Source organism: Papilio xuthus, unplaced genomic scaffold, assembly GCF_000836235.2.
Source record: "Papilio xuthus unplaced genomic scaffold, Pxut_1.1 DF825017.1, whole genome shotgun sequence".
Classification (NCBI taxonomy): domain Eukaryota; kingdom Metazoa; phylum Arthropoda; class Insecta; order Lepidoptera; family Papilionidae; genus Papilio; species Papilio xuthus.
The window spans coordinates 279,049-289,562 of NW_013533632.1; the positions used below are offsets into that span (position 1 = coordinate 279,049).

Consider the following 10,514-nt stretch of genomic DNA (forward strand, 5'->3'; position numbering starts at 1 on the left):
TTAAGTGACTTAATCGCACTAGTGGCCGTGATCTCCAGTATGCCAAAAAATCCCAAATACATCGTAGAAATCTATGAGTAAATAAGGGGATATCAATTTTAATTTCGCGTGTCCATACAAATTATCACAAATATATCACTAACAGCGCCGTAAGCATCGATATTTTTAGTAAATGAAACGAAACGAACATGTATGTTCAGTCATACAAAGCACATTCAAGCAAAATAATATCTTTACTACAAATGTTATGTACACAATAATATTTATATGCATATCATATCCGTATGATCCGCATCGCGGTGGATAGTAATTTCAAAGTAGGTAAATGCAAGCAAAGGGTCAGAGCGCGGTATAGGGGGGCAGAGGAGACGCGGGTGGGTTATAGCCGGTGCAACGTAACTGTAGGCCCGAGTAGTGAATGGCTCGGCGGGCGGGGGGAAGGGCAGCGTGAGTGCGATGATGTCACCTCCAGAGAACAAACGCCATTTTATAAAGCGCGCGGCACGGCGCGGAGGGCGTGCGTGAGCGTGCGTGCGTTCCTATCTCGCGCCGCACATGCACCTCGCGCGTCTCACTTTCGTGCACTTTGATGTTTTAAATTATATAGTGTCATTTATATAGCGAGACACATAATACAACTAAATTTTTGTAAGTTTGTCCCAACACGGGGGGCCTAGGCCATTAAATAGATGTAGATGAAACTATTGCAAGTATATTCCGGGGATGGCGGGGAAAATTGCTCTGTGAAATTATCTCTTTATTACCTGTTGTCCGCGACTCCGTCTATTCAAAATTAATAAAAAATAGTAGCCTGTGTTCTTTTAGACTAAGCTCTAAATCTGTGCCAAAGTTCAGCAAGGTCCATCGCATCTTTGTGGAGATACTCTCTAACGAACAAACATCCATCTATTCAAATAATCTCATTTCTAGCACATATAAGTCAGATTATCATCTTGATTTTGAGCCTTGTCATTAATTTCACTTTAGCATTTCAGCATATGCCGATTCAGTTAGTAAATTGGTCAGTAAACTATACATGGTGTCTGGGAAAGACGTGTAAAACTGAGTAACACAGATTCCTTGACTGAAAATATTGCGAATTAACCAAAATTACCTTTATCCAAAATAGTTTTGTTCGTTCGTACAAATTATCTTACGTTTATTTAAATATCTCGAAGTCTTTGAAGTTTTTTATTCATATTTAAACCATGGTGTTCGATAGACGTGTGTATAATGAAATTATAAAAAAAAACTAATGTAATATTTTCCATGTGTACGTATCTAATGTTACATAAAATAAATAAATAAATGTTTAAAGATGCGTCCACGAAGCCTATGGACAATAGTTACATACACATACATACGTACATAGTTACATTTGTATAACGAGGCTTTGGTGTGTGGTGCGACTGTATTTGTTGCGTCATTATGTCTCGAGTGTAGTTGTATTTTGAGGTGATGTACAAGTGGTTTGTCGCTTGCCGCAGCCGGTCGTCAAAGGTGCTGATCAGTGGGCTGCCGCTGCATGCCCGGTTCGACAATATCGAGCCGCTGCTCGCGCAGTATGGCAACGTGCAGCACTGCGACACTGCGCACGCGCGGGACGCCAACACCCAAGCGGTGTACATCACGTTCGAGACACCGGAGCAGGCGCAGCAGTGAGTATTGAACGAAGAACAGAATCAGTCGCCCTAAACTATACCACCCACATCCAGCCAGCCAGCCTTTTATTCTTCTTATTTTCTTTGCTTATCTCCGGCTGCTTGGACAAAGCTATAGAGATTTTTCTTTATTCTTCTTTTGCTTGTGCTGCACCAATGGCTGCTTTTTGTAAATTATGTTGTAACTAATTGCATGGTGTGAATGTCACAATTACCTTGTTAAATTGTAGAAAATATGTCGTGGCGTGATGGCACTGAAAATTACCGTAAAACAACATTTAAAGGTTTAACTGTTTTGTTACGACCATACGCCGTCACTATGTATCGCACAAAATAACTTTGATGGCTGACTGTTAACATTTGGTGCTTCCACTTTTTACATTATCGCGTCTTTCACCTCTCTGACTGCAATTCCCGAATTATTTCATAGATGGTGAAAGATGGCGCTTCATTATATTCCTCGATAGCCTAAGAAACTCAAATCAAAGAAATGCATACACTGTTTGCAACTTTTGCTCTTTAATATATATTGTATTGTACATTATTAGGGTAAAATGTATATAAATACTTTAAATTAGGCGTTGTCTTGAATAGAATCCGTTGTCCTCCTTATGTCTTGTGTTTGTGCTATTCCGTATTTTTAATGGTATTTTGTACTACACATTGCGATATGGTGATTATTGGTTTGGGTTGTTTACTTAAAATAATTTAGGCGCACGTTGTATGTGTTTGCGTATAATAATAAAATGTAAATATATAACTGACTATAAGATAACGGTTTCTTTGTAATTACCAGAAAAATATAGCGTTAACAGTTGGAAGTACGGATCATATTTAAAAAATAAAATGTATGTAAATTAGAATCAAAATCTATCTAAAATATCTTATAATTTTCAAGATAAGTCCGATATGTGATTTGAAATACCACCATTACATTACTGAAATACTGAATTGCACTACAATCATGTTTTTTTCTTATTACACATATATCATAATTTTCCTCAATTTGGAGGAGCATCGCATTTTTTAAACTGGATTTATTAAATTCTAAATTATTCGGCTATAATTTCAGCCAATGAAATCGACAAGTACTATTCCAATTCTATTTTCCTAATTTTCATATTTGTAGACTGAAAAAAAAACTATATCGGGTATATTTTTTAATATTGTTTAAGAAAAAAAAAACAAACTGAGTACCACAGATTCCTTGGTGCGAAATATGACGATTAAACCCAACTTTGCGAATTATTTAACATTTTCATTAACATTCAAATATCTCAAAAGTATTACAGATTTTATTCATATAAAAACACTGTTTTCGTTGCATAAACTACACATTTTTGTAAAACAAACTTTTGTCAAAAAATCTACAGGAGGCTCACAAACACGGATATAGAAACAAAAATAAAGCACATTTTTGCGACCGCCTGTACAATCGCTGAAGATTTTTGTTAGATTCATAATTTAATTTACATGATTTTTGTTTTGTGGTGAAATTTTAATTTGGCCAGCGATTTTGTAATGTTAATGTAAACAAAAGGAGTTGGATTTTTTTAAGTATTTTCCCTGTGTGATTTTCGATCTGGCTACACCAGTACAGGCTTACCATTGAATTTTGGGACACGCTGTATACAATGCTTAGTAACGCTTACAATAGTGTAATGGTATGCAATATGCTGACAAGGTATATTTACTTACATCGCTGGCGAAGCGACCTCTTTTCTTTGTAGCTTCGTAACAATTATAAGATATGCACTATTTCTATTATTCTGTCCATAAATAAATCCTAAACTTTGTGTATACGATCTTCTTAATGACCTATGATGATATGTTCATTACGAACATAAAAAACTAAGGGCTACATATTTTGTTTATTTACATAAATATTATTCTATACTTAACTGTAGACCTTTGTAAATAACACTGTATGTAAAATAAAAAAAAATCATCATATTTCGTACATAGGATTTATTGTCTTAGCTGGTAAGGAAAATCCAATATTTAAAATTTTGTCTTTCCGCAAGCCGCGTTGGTTCCGGGTAATATTGGAAACTACTTACGACGGCCGTTCACTGGAAGATAGCTAATGCATGCAGGAAATTGTAGCTTACTTTTACTTTTTTTAACTTTTCGCTGAAGAAGTCGCTTGAGACCGCTTGTCTAAAATAAATAAAAGCTGCAACTTTAAAGTAAAAACCAATGGAAAAGACCGAATGACATACTTTGAGAGCTTAGTCTGTAGTTAGTCTGCAAATCCTTGCTGCCGGGACAATCTTCTCTCAGGCCGTGCCGTAGTAGCTCAGCTAGTTCGCGGCCGTTACTCGTTTATGTACTATGTTATTGATTGTCAAACATTGCTAAATATTGCATAGTTCGCCCGTCATGGTAAATATATAATATAATGTAATATAATATAATATAATATAATATAATATAATATAATATATAATATAATATATAATATAATATAATATAATATAATATAATATAATATAATATAATATAATATAATATAATATATAATATATATTATATTGTGTTGACCGGGATGTGAAAAGCCGAATAAATGCAGGTTGGATGAAATGGCGACAGGTCACCGGTGTAACTTGTGATCCAAGAATGCCAATGAAACTTAAGGGACAGATCTACAAGTCCATCGTAAGACCTGTCGTATTGTACGGATCTGAATGTTGGGCCACCAAGGTTTCGGATGAAAGAAGATTGCATGTAGCTGAAATGCGTATGCTAAGATGGATGTGTGGTGTGACAAGGAAGGATAAAGTTAAAAATGTGTATATTAGAGGAAGTTTGAAAGTAGCGCCAGTGATCGAGAAATTGAGGAGTAAAAGATTAGCGTGGTTTGGACATGTTATGAGGAGGGATGATGATGATATAAGCAAAAAAGTAATGAGATTGAATGTGGATGGCTACAAGGGTAGAGGAAGACCAAAAAAAGTATGGAATGACTGTGTGAAAGAGGATATGCGTAAGAAGGGGGTAGACTCGGATATGACGGCTGATAGAGATGTATGGAGGAGTAGTACATGCTGTGCCGACCCTCGATAGGGATAAGGGCAGGTTGATGATGATGATAATATTATATGATATAATATAATATATAAATCACTCAATCAGTTAATGGTAATCGACTGACGTTGTACTGCATAAGTATGTAGTTTTAAATAAGTATATTAAGAGTTCGCACGACGTTGCAGGGCCATTAACGGTCTAAACGGGTACGAGCTGGAGGGCAGCCGTATTAAGGTAGAGGCGACAGAGGCGAGCGCGCGCGGCGGGCGGCGCGGCCGACCGGGCGGCGGGCGCGGAGCTGCGGGCGGCGCGCGCCCCACTGACTTTCCGCTGAGGCTGCTGGTTCAGAGCGATATGGTGGGCGCCATCATCGGCCGCCAGGGCAGCACCATCCGCCTTATCACGCAGCAGTCGCGCGCACGCGTCGACGTGCACCGCAAGGATAACGTCGGTTCGCTAGAGAAGGCCATCACCATCTATGGCAATCCTGAGAACTGCACCAACGCATGCAAGCGCATACTCGAGGTCATGCAGCAGGAGGCTAACAATACTAATAAGGGGTATGTATGCAACTGCTGTTGTATAATTGTAATCAATTGATAAAGAAGCTGTGAAATTCATGCAACAAATCTCTGATACAATTTTGTGTGACAATCCACAGATTTATCTAAAGGCTTTGTTTTAATTTTTTTTGTAAAATTTTTAATTTCAGGGAAATCTGTCTAAAAATTTTGGCGCATAATAATTTAATTGGGCGCATAATAGGAAAAGGGGGAAACACTATAAAGAGAATAATGCAAGAGACTGATACAAAGATCACGGTGTCATCGATCAATGACATTAACAGCTTCAATCTGGAACGCATCATCACCGTGAAGGGAACTATTGAAAACATGGCCAAAGCGGAGTCTCAAATATCAGCTAAGCTGCGCCAGAGCTATGAGAATGATTTACAGGTGCAACATTTTATCATTTGCATGTTATTTAATATACATTATTATTGAAAGATTTTGACATCAAGCCTATATTTAAATAATATTTTATCGTTTATTTGTTTTCTAAGATAAAAGCCCTTTAGAAAACATAAACATCTGTAAAATAACACAGATAATTGTTTATTTCATCCATTGAGCATGTAAACGCCCAGTCAGTTAATTTTTTATGACTCTTATAAATTTTTAAGAAAATATAAATCATGATGATCAAGTTGAGACCGTGTATATTAAAGGAAGTTTGAAAGTAGTGCCAATGATCGAGAAATTGAAGAGCAGAAGACTAGCGTGGTATGGACATGTTATAATACCTGCTCTTCCTTTTACCATTGCAGCCATAAGTCTACAATGGTAGAGGAAGAGCAAAGAAAGTATGGATGGATTGTGTGAAAAAGGATATGCATAAGAAGGTAGTGAATTGAGATATGACGGCTGACAGAGATGTAAGGAGGAGCAGTACATACTCTGCCGACCCTCTGTAGGGATAAGGGCAGGTAATGATGAATGGAGTGACGTTTGTTGCTAATGGCAAGTGGCATTTACTTGGGCGGCCAAAAACGCCTAATCCTTCGTCGTGGTAGTACCACATTGAGTTTCTAGTTTATAGAGCAAGATGACGAAATAGTTGTGTGTCAGGTGCTGGCGCCGCAGAGCATAATGTTCCCGGGATTACATCCGATGGCGATGATGTCGACGGGTCGCGGATTCTGCAGCGCGCCGCCGCCCTACCCGCCGCCGATTTACGCCCCGATGCCGGGCCGCGGTGGCGCGCAGCAGGGCGCAGGCGACTCGCAGGTAACTATCTCATTGACTGCGCCCTCCTCACCGCCATGCCGCAGCACCGGCCATGGACAAACCAAAATATATGTAAAACTCTACTTGTATACTATTTTTTGCCATACTTCGAATTTTATTTTTTGATGCTTTTATTGTTTTTTTTTGTGTAGTGGTCGTTTATGCATATTTTGACAAATTAATTTTGTGCGTTTTAGACTGAAACGGGTGTCGGTTCGCAGGAGACCACGTATCTGTATATCCCGAATAACGCGGTGGGCGCCATCATTGGCACAAAGGGATCGCATATTCGTAACATCATCCGCTTCAGTAACGCGTCCGTCAAGATTGCGCCACTGGAACAGGACAAGCAGGGAGAGGCGGCCGGCGGCGCGCAACAGGAGCGCAAGGTGACCATCGTCGGCAGCCCCGAGGCCCAGTGGAAGGTGCGTTGTATGGGATCACTAGCTAGCGGTAATGTGGTGGGATGTATATATCATCGCAAACAAGCGAATGTAGAAATAACGTTGCACGTTACAGGCGCAATACCTGATCTTCGAGAAGATGCGCGAGGAGGGCTTCATGTCTGGCTCTGATGACGTGCGGCTGACGATCGAGATTGTAGTAGCATCGTCGCAAGTGGGGCGCATCATCGGCAAGGGCGGGCAGAACGTGCGGGAGCTCCAGCGCGTCACCGGCTCCCTCATCAAGTTGCCCGAGCAGCCGCCACCGACAGGCGCCCAGCCCGACCACGAGACCACCGTGCACATTGTAGGACCCTTCTATAGCGTGCAGGTGAGTCGACGTGCACCAGCTCTTGCAACATTAACTTGATTTTGATTCATTAGCAAATAATACAAAACACACAACAAAAAAGTCTTAAGAATGCTTTTTATTATATGAAAATATCCATAAAAGTTGTGTAATTTTTTTTATCAATCAGCGTTATATCATCAACATTTTAACAGTGGTAGAGCCCGCTTTAACATCTTCGCACGAATCGGCCCGGCTCGCCCGGTGAAATACCACGACCACACAGAAGACAGGCGTCAAGAGGAAGCAATTCCGCGTGCAGTCTGATGAGTGTGCGTCCCGGAGGCCTAATTTAGTCCTCTTTCCCTTCCCATCCTTTTCTTTATAAGGAAAGGATGGGAAGTGGAAGTGGACTTTACGGATGAGAGGATGCATGGAAAGGGAAGATATTTTCTTTCTGTGCATCCTCTCCTCCGTCGATTAAAGGTAGGCAGCGCATATGCAATTGCGTATGTCTATGGGCAGCAGTCACTTCGCTATAACAGCGATTTCAGGTGGCTGCTCGCTCGTTTGCCACCTTTTGATATGTATATAAAAAAAAACATGTTTTGCACATGTAATCTTTGTCGTCTTGAAAACATAATCTAATCACAATTTACAAATGGTTTAAATTGTGAAAAACAACAAATAAGAAGTGTTCACTTATATTACAAGGTGAAGTTAGCATTTGAAGTTGCTAAATTAAAACAAATTACAATAGATTTCATTACCTGTGTGTGACACTTATTTTAACGCCTATCTGATAAACCTTCTGTTTTTGAATTGTTTAAATTGATTTCCAAAAGAGTACTAAATACAAATTTGAGACATATTTTTCACAGCACTTTCCTTGGACTTATTTGATGTGTGTATGTCACAAGCCATATTTTGTTGTGGTATCATTATGTATCTTTTATATTGTGCTCAATTTCTTTAATGTAAAGCAGTTTTATACAACTTCGTACTTGTGGAATTAAGATAACATACATTATATATTAGTAAATATTAACTCACCCGGGGATAGTGTAACTTCCTAAAAGTGGAAGAATTTTTCAAATCGGTTTAGTAGTCGTTTTGGAGCATATTCAATGCAAACGAACAATCAATCCATCAAATCTTTCCTATTACTAATTCATAAGGTAGATAGATAGACTAATTCTAGTATAGAAATGTAAAAGGGATGGTAAATCGGCTAACCGTTAACGAACAGCGTGGTCGCGGCAAACATAAATGGTATACTATGTTCACGCGAGGCTGACGTTACGTATTATGGGTTCGTCAACCAAATTATCTTTGTCCCGCTCATCCGACATTAGCGAGTGTTCGCCGCGCCGGTAGGTGATAATTCTCCATTTTCGAATGCAACTCTTTTAAAGTGAAGTGAGTGGAAGGAACTGTTTCATTCATTAGAGTCATAGTTAGTCGGGATATACTTAGTATACTAAAATTAAAGTTCGCTTATTAAATTTTGTCACACAATCTTTTTTTCGCGCTCGTTGGCCTATAGCTGTATAGCTATGGAGAAGAAATATGTACTGCCAAACCCAACCTAACCTCGAATAAACAGTCGTTTATAATGTTTAGTGCAATTAGTGCAATATATCATTGCAATTTTAATATTTTTCTTGCTTTTCGCACAATTTTTACGTTATTTTGAGCAATGCAAAAGGCGGCTGTAAAAACTAGCTGCTAAATTTATTTAAAAAAGAAATGCAATTGTACTTTGATATGACAGAAAAGAGATAATGAGAGAAAACCGAACTACGCCAAAGTGGATCGCGCTAGTTTAACTATACAGTTCATGAAATTGTGTTCTAAAGAATGTTGAATTCGCAATATGTGATCGTTTCGTAACTGGCACATCCATTTGAAATTTTTCATCTTTAATCGTAATACTTTTTTATCTTCTATAAAAATTAAATTATTGTTAACAATTAAAAATTAAACATAAATCGTAGAAATGTTCACTTTCAAAGAACGGAATGTATTGGGAAAGTAATTAAGGTTACATTGTTTCAAAAGAAGAATTATTGTGTATTTCTCACTGTATATTTTTCTTCCGAACTGAACTGTATTAAATAATTTGTTTAAACTTTCAATTAGTACTTCTTGCGATGCCATTTTGCTGTGCGTAAATAAATGTACCTTGTACTTGATTTTAAAAATGTGTGCGGCATGCTGGTATGTTTAATGACTAATTTGGATGTATGTATGATGGAGTGGATGGTGAGCATTGACGTATGTACACATGTAGTTACAAAATAGGCAAGCAATGTCGCGAAGGGATTGTGAAGGTGCAGCGCGCTTGCTGTGGCGGTGCCGGCGCCGGCCTGCAGATAAGTACTACACTGATGTTGCTAGCGCAGAGCGAAATTAGTGGCGACTTTTACTTGGGATGGCGACTCACTGTGGCATAATAACTTTTTACATGTTTGTAGCTATCGCCCGATGCGGGGTGAGCCAGGTGGGGCCCACCAGACTTTGTCATAGAAACGTAGCCATGTGAAAACGGCCGTCACGGTTCGCTTTATACATATGACGCCGCCTTATAGGTGAGTTGCATCTCTTTATTAATTACAACTCGAGGCGAATGAACTGTACAACATAAGTTTACAAGTTTTGCAAATACGTTATGGTTCTTGATTTTCGGCAGTCGTCTTTTTTATTGTTCGACTTCGTAACTACATGTGTACGGTACTATGGTGAAGTGTTGTGTTGGCTGGCTGTCGCGGCGCAAGGTGAAGGATGTTCGTGAGGGGTGGTTGGATAGGGTTGCGAGGGTCAGGCATTATTTTGGAAATGTTAACTTGTGTCATAGCACTGCTGTTTTATTTTATCTATGTTTTGTGCAAAGACTTTGAGACGTCTACGCAGTGGCGTGATGAATATGAAATACTATGCTTAAGATAATATTAATGGTATTTGATTTTCAACATAAACAAAAGTATATAATATTGTGATTCCTGTTTTACGATTTATAAAGTTTGAAATTGTCAAAAATCTATTGTTATACGGGCGATAATGCTGGCTGTGTAATTACATAAGAAAGGAAACTTATGCTTTTATTAAAATCTGCATGTTGTATGTTGCAGTCTGCGCAGCGGCGCATTCGAGACATGGTGGCGCAGGCAATGGCCCCGAGCCGCCATCGCCGCGCCGCGCAGCCGCCGCCGCCGCCGCAGCAGCAGTAGACAGCTGCTGACGTGGGCAGCTGTCGCCGCCGCCCCCGCCTCCTCCGCCTCCTCCGCCTCCTCCGCCTCCGCCT

General features: G+C 39.3%; 1 protein-coding gene across 9 annotated transcripts in view; it reads left to right on the top strand.

Moving 5' to 3' along the window:
- Imp (IGF-II mRNA-binding protein) overlaps nucleotides 1-10,496 on the top strand; it is a 52,703-nt gene extending 42,207 nt beyond the window's left edge. For 3 of the 9 annotated variants that reach the window (XM_013323716.1, XM_013323714.1, XM_013323713.1), the window contains 7 exons: nucleotides 1,488-1,658; nucleotides 4,877-5,251; nucleotides 5,404-5,647; nucleotides 6,320-6,478; nucleotides 6,676-6,903; nucleotides 6,998-7,252; nucleotides 10,342-10,495. In XM_013323716.1, the coding sequence (XP_013179170.1) occupies nucleotides 1,488-1,658; nucleotides 4,877-5,251; nucleotides 5,404-5,647; nucleotides 6,320-6,478; nucleotides 6,676-6,903; nucleotides 6,998-7,252; nucleotides 10,342-10,440 (1,531 nt within the window). In that variant the 3' untranslated portion in view covers nucleotides 10,441-10,495. Of the gene's footprint in view, nucleotides 1-1,487; nucleotides 1,659-4,876; nucleotides 5,252-5,403; nucleotides 5,648-6,319; nucleotides 6,479-6,675; nucleotides 6,904-6,997; nucleotides 7,253-9,687; nucleotides 9,802-10,341 lie in introns of all 9 variants that reach the window. The other 6 variants (XR_001228330.1, XM_013323709.1, XM_013323710.1 and 3 more) reach the window with 6 other exon arrangements.
- Nucleotides 10,497-10,514: the final 18 nt, after the last annotated feature.